Source organism: Xiphophorus couchianus, chromosome 8 (assembly GCF_001444195.1).
Source record: "Xiphophorus couchianus chromosome 8, X_couchianus-1.0, whole genome shotgun sequence".
NCBI lineage: Eukaryota > Metazoa > Chordata > Actinopteri > Cyprinodontiformes > Poeciliidae > Xiphophorus > Xiphophorus couchianus.
The window spans coordinates 1,636,130-1,650,774 of NC_040235.1; the positions used below are offsets into that span (position 1 = coordinate 1,636,130).

The window sequence follows — 14,645 nt, forward strand, 5'->3', positions numbered from 1 at the left end:
AATCCAGGAGCGCCATTTGTTTTCCTTGATGCTGATTGGCTGAACCACTGAGACGGTTTCCACTGCGCATATTAAAGCATATTTAGGTATTTAGGTGCAATCAGCCTTTTTAGAGGCCGTCTCAAGTATTTGCACGTAACATTTGCGCTAATCCCAACCAACGTCCATGTTGTTTTCTCTATGTTTGGTTATATAAAGAATAAATTGGTAAATATATGATTTCTAACATAAGTTTCACCTCTTTCAACACAGGAGAGAGAAATGAAATGAAGTGTGAAATGAATGACTACAAACTGTGTTGTCTTTTTCTCATGTAGGTAAATCGGAGAGGAGTTCTTACCCGTACGGCAGGGAGTCCAACCCACACTGCCATCAGGTCAGTGAGACTTTAAATGTGTCTTTTATCGGCGCCCAGCAGGCGAGAAGCCGGCAAGACGCTGGCCTCTGTTGCTGCGTCGCTGTGGGTGGAAACGTCTCAACTGGAGCAAAAACTCAAGAGCAATCTGGGTGTTCATCACTTTAACGTCCTGAATGACAATAAACCACCACAAAATCATCCTGCAGCTTCTAAGACCACTTCTTCATCAAAACCTGGTGGAAAGAATGTAAAAGTGCTGAAAAATCAACATTTACTGAAGTTAATTTACTTTAGAGTGAAGAAGTTATCACCAAATTCATTCCAATCATGATTTAATTCAGAATAAAAGTTCTTCGGTTTTAGATCATTTGTTTTGAACTTGGATTTCACTCCAGTTAATCCTTTCCCAATAAACGAAAATTATTTCTTTAACAGTTGTTCAAATCATTTTTATGTTTAATTTGAAATAAACTTGTTTCTATTACTATTTGAATCTGCTAAAGTAAAAATATTTGCTCCATATAATCAAATTCTAACCTCATTATTTCCACTTGATTCCAAATAAATAAATTCAATTTAAAATTTCATCCAGTTCAATTTGTAAAGCGGAAAATAATTATATTTATTCATAATATATAAAAGTTTCTCATTTTAACAAGTTTTTTTTTATATTAACAACTTTATCTCACTATAATGATAAAGTTTCTTGTTATAACCAGTTTTAAGTTTTGTTTTGAGAAACGTTCTGGTTTAATCAGTTCTATATTTTGTTATAACGGTTTTCTGCTCCTGAATTTACTCTGTAAATTCATTTTATTGAAATGTATTCAAATTCAAAAACACTGTATAGATCCCAAAGGAAAATTAAATAATATGTAATCAGTTTGTTTTAGTCCTACAAAGAGTCCAAATGTATTAAATTATTAACATTTGATTCAAATCCGTCCAATTAAAACCAGTTTTATCCTCCAGATGATTTTAAAGCATTTCATACAGTTTGTTCAGATATTAGAATCGATTGCCTGAGATGGACAAAAATGAATCAACAAAGAAAAATATATATATTTATATTTATATTTTTCCTAGAAAAGTTTTGATATCCTAACTGCATGACCTCTGTATGTATCTATGTGCGATTATTCAAATTTAAAATACAGAAAAGCATTGATTGATGTGTCCATCTTCCTCATAAACAACATCTTTGAGGAATATTTTTATATTTCTCACAGAGGCTCATAACGTGGCCACTTATTTCCAACTTTACAAACTAACTGTAATTAATTTTAAATGCAAGGATGATATTTTGCAGATCATAGCAGCAGGTGTTATTAGGACTTTGGTGAAAGCTTTGTTTTGAATCTGCTCTCGTTTTCTGCTCATTTCTGGTGGAGCATATGCATTCATGCTAAAGTGCTGCTGATAATTAAGACGTACAGATGTTGCGTTTTGATTCTGCTGCTGGAATATTAAACAGAAAGAGTCTTCAAGTGTTGGCTCTACTTTGATGACCGCCAATTTAGAAAATGCATAAGATTTATCCCAGTGCAAGCTGTTGGAAATGTGCGGTCTGATGTTGTGGATTTCTGTTTATTTTTGTCACCAACATATAATAATTAAGGCTTATCAAAGTGCCATGATTCACACATGGCGAAAATGCTATGCTACAAGGTGCTGCGGATTATTCATGAATAAGTGAAATGAATTCATCAGATCTCCTGCAGATCAAAAAGGTTTGAGTTTCAGACGAGATGAAAGCTGGAGGATAATTGTGGAAAATTAGATCTGCTCAGTAAAACACTTATGGACGCCTCTTGGTGCTGCATCTGACACCGGTTTTCAGAAAATAAGTTGTACAGGGATTGTTTGGTGAGATAAAGTTTTCTCTCAGTCAAAATGATCTATAAATTCAAAAAGAGTTTGTATTTTCTTGGAAAAACCTCTGGAATGGAAAGTCATTTTAGACATTTATGCTAAAGGTTTGGCCAGTAATTTGAGTTTGTAGTTTTCTGGCTGATCACTGATCTTCACTTTATAGTTCAATACCATTTTTTTATTATCTGAAAAGTCGCTAAATATAAACACAGAGTTGCTAAGATGTCAACATTATTGTTAATTGCAGAAATGTGAAAGATATTAGCACCTTTTATTCACCAAAAATTAAGGAAATCGGGTCAGATTTATGGGTAGTACCACTAATATCCTGTACATTTTGCAAAAGAACCATTTAAAGGTTTCCCCACCTGATAGCCTGGTAGACTCGGTTTGATTCGGGACGGAAATTGCAACATTTATTCTATTTTCACAATAGTTTAAAACCAACAAACCCTGTTCCCCTCCTGGCCTATGGGGGCGCTGCACCAAGAACCACTGAATGAAATGACCCAAAAACCTCTGAAGACACTGAGCTCAACTTCCTCCTTCACCAAATGGAAACAAAAATGGAGTGGCATCAGATTTTAGCTATTGGAGGATTTTTCAAGCCATTTCTACTGCTAGTGCTAGGCTAATGTGTTTGTGTTTGATTTACCCAGAATGCCCTGCGCTGTAGTCCGCTTCCTGCTTTTGATGTGATCTCCAGTTCGCTTGGTGTTCACGTATGTATTGGAACTGAACCAGAGTTCACTCGGACCAAACCCAGGGTTAGGGTTTGTAACTGTTGTTTGGAACTTGAAACTGCCTGTTACCCAGCAGGTTGTTGCTAGGCAACCAAAGAGCAAATGAGTTAGTTGATTCCACCATCTTAGCTTAGCTAGAAAGCTACATTTCCCAGAATGCCTTGCGGTTCTGGATTGGATTTCAGTGAATGTTCTATATATTGAATATTGAATCGGGTGTATTATCTATCGATATCGATATTGATTTATTGTCCGGCCCTAACAGGAAGTAACCTGAACGTTTAAGGAACCAAATGTTTGTCATCCTGACTGAGTCGTAACATTTCCGTCCTGATCTGCCATTTCCAGCCTCCTCTTCCTTCCAGCTGCGGCTTTTGTCTGAGACGACATCAACCCGAAGAGAGTAGAAATATTAAATGAATCAAACATCGCTGCGTCTCTGGCCATTTTCCGACTGGGCTGCTGTCAAATTATCCTGCTCCAGAGTCTGAATGGCTCCTGATGGAAATTGTTGGATTAATTTACATGCTGGGCTGAGGTCCAACATCCTTGGCTGTTAGTGAAAGATTGAGAGAGAGCAGGAGTAAAATAAAACGTAGAGCGGGGCGGAGAGGTTTTCACTGATCCATGTTTATATCAGCAGTTTGCTTTTCTGATTCCTGATTGGAGGCAGTTTGTATCAACGTTTTGAACTTTACCCCCAAAGATGCCTGATACACTGGCATTCTCATTTTTTTAGCATCCTTCTCACAATAAACAGTTATTAATGATTTATAGATGAACATTTGTGAAGTGATAGCATTTAGTTTTAATTCAAGTGTATTAAACTAGAAACTAGATTAAAAATACTTGGTAATACTTTGTGTTTTAGTGAATGTGTTGTAGCTTTATCTTCTGCTGCTTCGTCTCGGGTCCAGAGTTTATTGAATTCCTTTGCTGGAGTTGAGATCATCTGTTTGTTTGTTGTTAGCGTATTTCAGAGGTGATGCGGAGCCGTAAAGCGGCGGTGGAAGCATCATCCTGGGTCGTACATCCCACCCATGGCTGCTATCTGAAGGAGGGTAGTCATGTGACTTTGACTGGGCCGCAGCCTGCGTCTAATGCTACAAGAAATAAAGTATTAAAAATGACTGAAGGCTTCATTTTTTAAGTCTTGAAATGCAAACATGTGCACTTAAATCCAGGCACATAAAATCAGCCGTTTGCATAAATATGCGTCTGCCTCAGACATTATGCGAACACGCATGAGGGAAATGTATGTAGATGGATTTGAATTACGGGGTGCAAACTGCGTCAATAAGCTGCAGCAGGCCGAGTTTTCATCACCTGCTCAGACCTCCGCAGGTGCAGCAGCAGCTTCCTCGCTCAGTCCTCCACGAGCTGAAATGGCCCTTTAAACACTCCAGAGGCTCTTCAAACATGCTGACCTTTGACCCCAGATCTAATCTGTCGGTTCGAGAGACTGCGGAGTAATGGCTCTCCAACAGAACTTCACCACAAAGCTGCAGTTCAGCTCCAAACATGCCGTTTTTCACTCGTATAATCACATTTAAACGTTTAAATACTTTGATTTTCCTGTCATGTTTGCTCTGCAGTGTTTATTCACAGCAGAAAATCAGATTTTTTAAAAACAATTACTATAATTATGAAATTGCTTATAATTCAGGGGAGTAGAAAACCTGAAAAGAAGTTATTTCAGCTTATTGTTATTGGTAATAAAACACAAGTATGGAAAAAGAGAATAATTAGCTTTTACTTCTGGCAGACAATCGGCAAACATTGGGAAGAAAAAAGTGCAAAAACATTAATTACAGTAGCAGTTTGTCCACTGACTGCATAATTTTTGAAAATAAATTTGCTGAATGGAAACGCGTTAATTTTGAGAAACTCTTGAAAAGGTTTTTTTTTTGGCTGCATTGGTTTCGGTTTATTTCACAAAGCTGTAATGGAAACATTTTTTTTTTGGCATTTCACGAGTCACATGATCAACAACCGGATGTTACTACTGACAGAAACCACGAAGAAGACAGACAGGAAGTAGTTGGACGACCATAACTCTGAACATATTGCATTTCATATTTAATTTATATATTACATTACATTTGGGAATATTAACAGTTTTGTAGAGGTTTGTGATGGAAACACAGCTTATGAGTGAAGGAATTTTACTTAAAGGATTTCGGAAACTTTGACCTGTTTACGCCGAGCTGCAGGGCTCTAAAGACATCATTTGAAGCACTCTGTGTTTCGGCCGTTTTGCAGTTTTCTGGAAGTTTGTCCCAGATTTGTGTTGCATAGAAGCTGAATGCTGCTTCTATATGTTGGGTTTTATGGTTTTTATCCAAACCCAGTTTGACTTTTCCAATTTTCTATTTAGATTTCACGTCGGAATATTGATCCTGTGTCTGATTCACACTGAAAATGCTACGCAAAATGATCCGTGTGATATTTTTTCCAGTAAGGTTTTCTGTTGTGTTGTTAAAACCAGTTTTTATCAGTGAAACATGTTAAGTTTTTTCAGTTTCAAATCTTTTTTTCAGTTAAATTATTTTCAGTTTCAAAAAATGTTTTTGGAACTACCTTTATGGCCATAATTTAGCTCCGTATAGTCTCTGTGTTGAGCTGTCAGTCATGACTCAACACCCCATATGTATCCCCTATCTGAGGCTCTGCCTCCAATCCAAGCAAGGTCAGACGTTTAAGTTCCTTTTTCCTTTTAGTTTATAAACTTGATGGCACCCATTTAGCTCCATACACCTGCAGTTTTTGGTTGTCTGGTTTTTATCAGTTTGAAACTAAAAAGAAAGAAAAGAAAAACCTAAAACCTGATCTCAAAATCAATTTTGAACTTTTTTTTTTTCAGATTTAAATAATTATTTTTGGTAACAAACTTTATGGCCCCAGTTTAGCTCCATATATTTATCTCTGCATTAATAAAGTAATAACTGCTGTTTTAATACAGTATGTGCACCAGCATAACTACTGTTGTGTATGCATGTTATTAGGCAGCATTAGGAGATTATTTGCGTAGTAAAAACCAAAGTTTTGATTCATAAATCGGAGCGTTTTCCTCTCCAGCTGCTCTCCAGGTCCGAACGCTCAACACGCAGATCCAGCTGCTCGGGCTCTCCAGAGACTCTCAGCCATCATTTAGTCTCATCTGCCGACCGCACAGATCGACTCGGCTTTATTTTGTTTTTGCCATCAATCACTAACGCACCTTAATGCAGACGAGCGCGCGCAGGCCTGTGTGTGTCGACGCCTGAGCTGTGACAGCTGACGGTGTGTGTGTGTGTGTGTGTTTTGGTATCCGGACCACCCAGAGGATTGTTTACTGTTTCCATGTTGTGTGAAATTATTAAGCTGTTAGAGATACAGTCAGGGTGAAATGGAAGCACAGCCCTTTATGATATCTACAGATCTCATAAAAATCATTATTTATTAACGATGAAACCAAAATGGAAGAGTTGGGTTTGGTCCACCTTCATCTGCTGAACAGATGGACTTGGTCTGGAAAACTTTGGCCTACAGAAAAGATCTTGTTCCACTCAGTGAGGGTTTCCCTACCCGATAGTCTGGAAGAAATGGTTTAATTTGGGACAAAAATGCATCTCCAGCTGCTGTGGTTCTTTCTCTCTGCTCTGAGTCAAACCAACCTGTTCCCCTCCTGGCCTGTGGGGGCGCTGCACCAAGAACCACTGAAGGAAATGACATGAAAACCTCTGAAGACACTGAGAGCAACTTCCTTCTGCACCAAATCGAAGTAAAAATGGAGGTGTCAGATTTTAGCAATTGGAAGATTTCTCAAGCCATTTATCCTGCTAATGCTAGGCTAGCACGTTGTTTAGTTGTATTTACCCAGAATGCCCTGCGCTGTAGTCCACTTCTTGCTTTCGGAGCGGTCTCTGGCCCGCTTTGTGTTTCCATATGCATTCAAACTAAACCAGAGTTCACTTCAACCCAACCCAGATGGAGGTTTATAGACAAATCGCTTTAATCCAACTCCTGTCCGTCTGCCTAGAAAATCTGGTTTGGTTGATGTGAATGCTAATCGACCTCTGACCTCTGGTCCTCCAAAAACCGGTCTTAATTCAGATGACGTGAATTCAGGTTTGGTTTGAATGCATATGTGAACGTCAAGCAGACCAGAGACCCCCCAAAAAACAGGAAGTGGACTACAGCGCAGGGCATTCTGGGTAAATACAACCAAAACTCTAGCGCTAGCCTAGCGCTAGCTGAAAAAATGGCTCGAGAAATCTTCCAACCAATGAAATTTGACAACTCCATTTTAGTTTCCATTTGGTGAAGGAAGTTGCTCTCAGTGTCTTCAGAGGTTTTTGTGTTGTATCCTTCAGTGGTTCTTGGTGCAGCGCCCCCACAGGCCAGGAGGGGAACAGGTCGCTCAAAGGGTTTGGTTGTTTTGACACTAGCTGCTTTTCCACTGAAATTATGCAAATTGGAATAGCGAAAATATATTTGCTTGATGGAAAGATGACAATCTAAAAAGAAGTCATCTGAAACTGTAACATATATTGTGATTTATGTCACCAATTGAATCCATATCTATTCTTGAATTTTTTTAGATGATGATGCGATGAGTTGCTTTTTGAGATCTCTGGTCTGCTTCCTGCTGCGAGACAGGTTTTGTTTAGGCCAGTATCTGGTGAAGTTGAGGTAAAACCGGTTTAAGGTCAGCGGATCTGGTTGCTTTGTGCGCCAGGCGGTTGGGTTTGTTCCAGAAGTTTCTGTCAGGCATCACGAGGCGACGCGGGGAGCTCCTCTGTCAGCCGCTTTAACCCTCTCCTCTCTCTGATGTGTCGAACATCAAACGCTGCGCTGTCACACGTTACACACACACCGCGCGCCAACAGCTGGTAACAGACACCGAACAGAGCTGAGCTGTCACATCCACACTGCAGAGCTGACACACACACCGGCAGATCGCACACACTCCTCACATCCAGCCTCCATCAGACGACGAAGAGTCAGCGGATATTTTCCTCTTCCTCCGGATTCTTATCTGTGACAGATTAAGGGACGACCCAGGGACGTTTTAAAATTATTATTATTAAAGGACGACGTCTCACTCCGTTTATCTTCAAAAAGTATTCACACCCTTTCAACTTTTTCCTCACTTTTAACATATTTATTGAAGTCGAGAAGAAAAAATTAAATACTTTTAAGAATAAAAATCTGAAAAGTGTGTCATGCATTTCAGACCTAAATTGTTAATGCTGAACCACCAAACACATAAAAAAACTATAACATTAAACATAAAATACTTAACTGAAGCTAATGCTAAACTGCTACAATTATTTAAAAACAGAAGCTAAAGCAAATTTACTGAAATCATAAATTACTTAGCTTAAGCTAATGCTAAACTTTAAAATTTATTTAAAAGATAGGAGAAACTAACACTAAACTGTTAAAAACATTAACAAAAATTTTAAAGAATCTAACGCCAAACCGCTTAAAACATAAAATACTTAACTGAAGCTAATGGTAAACTACTACAATTATTTAAAAAATTACCAGAAGCTAACACCAATCTTACAAACACATAAAAGCAGAAGCTAATGCTAAACTTCCAAACACATAAAAGCAGAAGCTAATGCTAAACTTCTAAACACATAAAAGCAGAAGCTAATGCTAAACTTCTAAACACATAAAAGCAGAAGCTAATGCTAACTTGCTCAACACATAAAACATTTTTGGAAGCTACTCTAATGTGCTGAAAACATAAAATACTTAACTGAAGCTAATGCTAAACTGCTACAATTATTTAAAAGCAGAAGCTAAAGCAAATTTACTGAAATCATAAATTACTTAGCTTAAGCTAATGCTAAACTTTAAAATTTATTTAAAAGATAGGAGAAACTAACACTAAACTGTTAAAAACATTAACAAAAATTTTAAAGAATCTAACGCCAAACCGCTTAAAACATAAAATACTTAACTGAAGCTAATGGTAAACTACTACAATTATTTAAAAAATTACCAGAAGCTAACACCAATCTTACAAACACATAAAAGCAGAAGCTAATGCTAAACTTCCAAACACATAAAAGCAGAAGCTAATGCTAAACTTCTAAACACATAAAAGCAGAAGCTAATGCTAAACTTCTAAACACATAAAAGCAGAAGCTAATGCTAACTTGCTCAACACATAAAACATTTTTGGAAGCTACTCTAATGTGCTGAAAACATAAAATACTTACCTGAAGCTAATGCTAAATGCATTTTAAAAAGTAGCTGAAGCTAACACTAAAGCATTAAACATATTAAGAAATTACCGGAAGCCACTTAAAAGTTTAAAAAAGATGTTTGGAAGCTAACACTGAACTGCTAACAAACTGCTCAGTTATCATTTATTTATTTATCTCTTGATCCATTTTATCTTCTTCCATCTGATTTTCAACTGTTTTTTTAAAATATTTGGTTTTCTACGCCTCTTTGGCTGCTTTTTCATGATTCTGTCTTGTGTTGGTTTTCCTTTCTCTCCTGTCATTCATCATGGTTTGTATTTTTCTGTTTTTTACCTTTCCATCTCACCAAACACTCGGCTAATTGTTTTCTCCCTCCTGTCCTTAATATTTCCTCCTCCCTTCATCTTGAATTCCCCCACCTCATGCTTTCCATCCTTTTAATTGCATTTAGGATGCTGCCAGATACTGCGAGGTGTAATGTGCTGTCTGATTCCTCTCTAAGTGTTCTTAAATGATCACTATTTATTTGTCAAGCCAAGCGTTGAGCGCTAATTAAGGAGAAATGCTTTGAACTGCTCGCTGTGTGTGATTGGCTGTTAGCGTGTGAAGCCGATGGAAGACAGAGGAAGACGTCTTGTTGAAGTCAGTCCTGCTCTGAAGCGTTTGCTTCGTTTTTGGTTTGGTTGTTTACTTTATGGGATGAATCTACGACGGTTTCACGGGGAAACAGACTCAAACTTTCAGATATTGTTGGACATGACTGACCAGAACTGAACCCAGATCCAGTTGAAACTGGTTTTTCTGTTGAGGTTTCCTTCCCAGCTCCAGTCATTGAGTCCCACGGTCCGGCAACTGTAGGATTCACTAGAAGCCATTTTTAACCTTCATAGTCCAACTGAGACCTCACAGAATCTCTCACCTGAGATTGGAGGTCAAAGTTGCAACATTTGTTGCATTTTCAGTTGCTGCCGCTCAAAACAATTAAAACATTTGAGCAACATGTTGCCGTCTTCATTTACCCAGAGAGACGAGGATGGATGGATGGATGGATGGATGGATGGATGGATGGATGATAGAAGGATGAATGGATGGATGGATAATGGATGGATGGATGGATGGATGGTTGGTTGGATGATAGAAGGATGGATGGATTGATGATGGATGGATGGATGGATGGATGGATGGATGATAGAAGGATGAATGGATGGATGGATGGATGGATGGATGGATGGTTGGTTGGATGATAGAAGGATGGATGGATGGATGATGGATGGATGGATGGATGGATGGATGGATGGATAGATTCAAAGTCGGATGCTGGATGGTTGAATGATGTACGGTTGGATGTTTACTTGATGCTAAGATAAAGAAATATTGCTGCTCTGTTCATTATTGATTATTGATTTTGGTTGAACTGTTTGTATTCGACCTTCTGGACCGACAGGAAGTGATCCTGTCGAATCCGAGCTCTCTGATTGGCCAACCAGCCTCAGCCAGAACCAATCAAATCCAATCTTCTAGTAACAAATAACTGGACATCTTAATAAACCCGCCTCGGCTTGTTGAGCTTCCCATCCGTCGTTCCGTTGCCACTGAAACCCGTTGCCGTTGCCGACTGGGTCCCAGCTGCTCATACAGACCATAATAACCAAGACGGATCACCAGAGAGCGAGGCGGAGACGCACGGCGCACACAACCAATCGGACCGACACACCACCGGATCGCTTGACGCACAAAAATAAACGCATGCAGATACGAACGAAGCCGTCCTCCATGATGGATGGCTGCCTGAGTCCGACACAAGCAGCGTTACCGCAGCGACTGCCTCCTCCGCCCTCGCGCGGCGCTCACGTGTCATCAATTTCCAGCATGAGAGACGCGAGGAAGGAGGGAGGGAGGAGGCAGGAAGGAGTCATTAATTACCAGGAAGTGCTGGCGAGGCAGCGGCGCACCTGTACGCCAGCTGACACACACACACCCCCGCGCACGCACACACACACACTCCTGAGGGAGTCGGACCCGGAGGCTGCTGCTGCTGCACGGAGAAAACCAGCCGAGACGAAGAAGCTGTGGAGGTTGTCTGGTCAATAAAGGATTTTAATTTAGAAAACCTTTGGAAAAAAATTTGAAAAATGGAGAAATACTTTTATTCTGCTCACAGTGTGTAACGCTAGCTTAGCTAACAGTCGCTCCAGTAAACTCCGGGAAGTGTCTTGTTGTCCTGATATTTACTGAACTGGACACTGTAAAACTGTAACATACAACAAGTAACACCTTAAAGTTACAATTATTAATGGACAACAAAAATATTCAATATTTAATTTTTCATGAAAAAAAGATTTAATGTCACCAATTGGATGAATTTTTCAACCTTAAAAATCATACATATTTTCTTGATCTTTTCTCCTTTTGCTGTTGGACACTTTTCAAAATGGCCCCCATTTTTGAAATGGAGAATATATGTTTGTACTAAAATCAGCAGTACTTGTTGTCAGTGGTGAGCATAGCTAACCTAACGTTAGGTTCACTAAACACTAATTTGTTAAACAAGAATATTAGCTTTGCTAATGCTAAACCGCTAAACGCATAAAAAATGTACAGAAACTAACACTAAACATCAAATACTTAACTGAAGCTCATGCTACACTGCTACATTTATTTAAAATGAACAGAAGCTAATATTTTCAGCTAATCTGCTGAAAACATAAAATACATAGCTAATACATTGCTAAACTGCTAAATTCATTTTTTAAAATAGCAGAAGCTAACGCTAAATCGCTGAACACTTTAGAAAATTACCAGAAACTAGTGCTAAGCTACTTAAAATGTTCAAAAAAATTATTTAAAACTGACACTAAACTGCTAAGCACATAAAAAAATTGCAGGATGCTAACGAACGAGAACCATTTTCAGCCCAACCTTTAGACGCTGTTTCCTTGTAAATAAAGAGCTAAAAGCTTTTCAAAAACAAACATTTCCATGAATGAAGCGTTGCAGTGAACACCTCGTTAGCTTGTAGCAGAACTCCTTTTATGTTTGTGATGGTGGGACAGAAAATTATTATTTATTTCCTTGGATGTTTCTAGTGCAAATATTTAATGCATTTGGGGGAAAAAAAACTAGAAAACTTTTCAGCAAAGATTTAATCTTATTTTAGCCAAAATGTCCTTAAAATTGATTTTTAAAGTCTTAGTTCAACTGACAGATTATGTCACTTCTAACATGGTAAAGTGTCTTGTTATAAAAGGAACTGATACTTTTTAAAATCGATATTAAGGTGTCATTGATGTAAAACTAGCTTCTATGTTTTACTGAAAAGTTACTTTTGTTTTATTTCCATAATATAGACAGAAAATACACTGTAAGACTTTGTATTTTTGCAGTGTGCTTCCTGTCTTTCCCGTTTTAAAACCTTTTAAAGAGTGATAATGGCCTCTGAGTCACTGATTTTCCACCAGAATTGTTCTGGACTCGCCTTCCCCACGTCATGATGCAGCCTCCACCGTGCTTCCCCGTGCGGACGGCGCGTTTTCAAACTGCTACTGCGACGTTTATTTCCGATTTAATTCGTCGAGAAGCATACGGTCCAGGTAACGAGATGCAGTCGGGCCAGACGGGCGTCCTCCTGCCTCGGCGACCCCGTCTAGTTGCCGTGGAGACCTGGCTTGACGCTCGGGTTTCTCTGCAGGAGAAAAGAAAGAAAGGCGAGCACAATCACTGAGACCCTTTTTGTTTTAGTGGGAACCTCCTTTTAGCCCCGATGGCGGGCGTGCACCGAGCCCCACCGGGGCGGCGGGAACACTGCGCGACTGTGCGCCTTTCTGTCTGGCTGACTTTATTTAAGACAAGGGCCCTTTTGTTTTTGGGCCCCGGGGCCGAGGGCGGCCCTGTAATTGGCCTACTTAGGCCCTGCTTAGCATGAGAAAAGTCTGCGCTAACTTTTTTGTTTTCAGACGGAACAGGTTCGCTGATGAGAATTCAGATCAGGAGGAGAGAGAAAGAGAAAACACCCTCCCTCCTCCGCGCCCGGAGTCTAAACACACTCCTCTGCCTAAAACACACCACACGCTAATTACTTAACGAGGAGCTGGGAAAAAAACATGTCAGAGGAGTCTATTTACGGGCGGAGGGAGAGGCGGCTTCTTTTTCACCTCCAACAAACTTTCTGCGCCACTTTGAATAAAAAAAGAAACCCTCTCTCTGCCTGAATCGGCCCAGATGCCACTTGTTGCTGCAGAAATCACTGAACTTAATTAGCGGGACAATGTGTGTGTGTGTGTGTGTGTGTGTGTGTGTGTGTGTGTGTGTGTGTGTGTGTGTGGGAGAGAGAGAGGGAGCGCTGTGAGGCGTAAACAGAGTCGCGGCTCAGAGTCGGAGTCGGTTTGAGTCGGGAGGTGAACGTCATGGTTCTGGTTCTGCTGGTTCCAGGTAGGATCGGCCTGAAAAACACACATCTGTGACGTTTCTGGGTTTGTTTCGGTTAGTTTCTGCTCCGGTCCAGATATTCACACCTGAAATTATACCAGGAGTTTGGAGCTAGAATGGAGATTTAACCTGCAGTAAGTTCTCAAATAACTTTTTACTCAATTAAAATATTTAATACAGTTTATTTCAAAGTCTGTAATTAAGTAATCAAAATTAATTGGAAAAACTTATGTACTCTGCAAATCTTATGAAGTATTTTTAGTAGCACTTGAAATAACACTTTTTTAATTTTATTTTTTACATCAATTTTAAGAAATTATTTACTGAAAAGCTCAAATTTCGTCCTGAAAAGTTTGATTTTTCTTATTTTAAGTGTATTAAGATTTTTGCATTAGAACCTAAAGTAAAAATATTTGGTCAGATTTTGTGCTTTTGCAGTTTATTTACAAAATAAGAATTGATAAATTATTGAATAAGGTTTCAGGAAGTCCTGATCATTCATGGAGCTTCTTTAGAAATGTGGGCGCTGGCTGCTTCCTGCTTAGCATTCAGATGCTAATTTAGGCTATCGTAGCTGCACTGATAGGCTAACATCTTTTAGCACAACTTGAACACAACAATAGTCTTTTCTAGCGTCCAGTCGGATCGATTTTTGAAGCAGAAATTAAAATCCAGCGGACCAGAGAAGACGTTTCTGTTGCTAGCGGCTGTAGTTTGTGCATCAGATTTACAGGCGTACCAGAAACATACAAATATTCTTATTTTTATGTTATTAAATAATGAAAACTAACATTTTACAGTCCTGATCCTGGTGTCCTATAATATTATTTATGTTGATAAATGTTGTAAATGTGAGGTTTTAAAAGCTACTTGGCCGTCCTGCAATGTATAGCAAACCAATTTGTCATTTAATTTGAAAATTAGTTCCAAGTCAGTGAGAAAATTTTTCTGTCCAGATATTTTGTTTTGACTCTGAAGACTCAGCAGTCAAATCAAGAGAATGAGCTGTTTTTCAATTTGTCAAAAGAGGTTTCAATCAAT

General features: G+C 39.0%; 1 protein-coding gene across 7 annotated transcripts in view; it reads left to right on the forward strand.

Moving 5' to 3' along the window:
* The window catches only part of tcf4 (transcription factor 4), a 176,311-nt gene that overhangs the window by 79,717 nt on the left and 81,949 nt on the right, over positions 1-14,645 (forward strand). For 6 of the 7 annotated variants that reach the window (XM_028024561.1, XM_028024557.1, XM_028024560.1 and 3 more), the window contains one exon: positions 318-376. In XM_028024561.1, the coding sequence (XP_027880362.1) occupies positions 318-376 (59 nt within the window). Of the gene's footprint in view, positions 1-317; positions 377-13,528; positions 13,608-14,645 lie in introns of those variants that run through there. The other variant, XM_028024564.1, reaches the window with a different exon arrangement.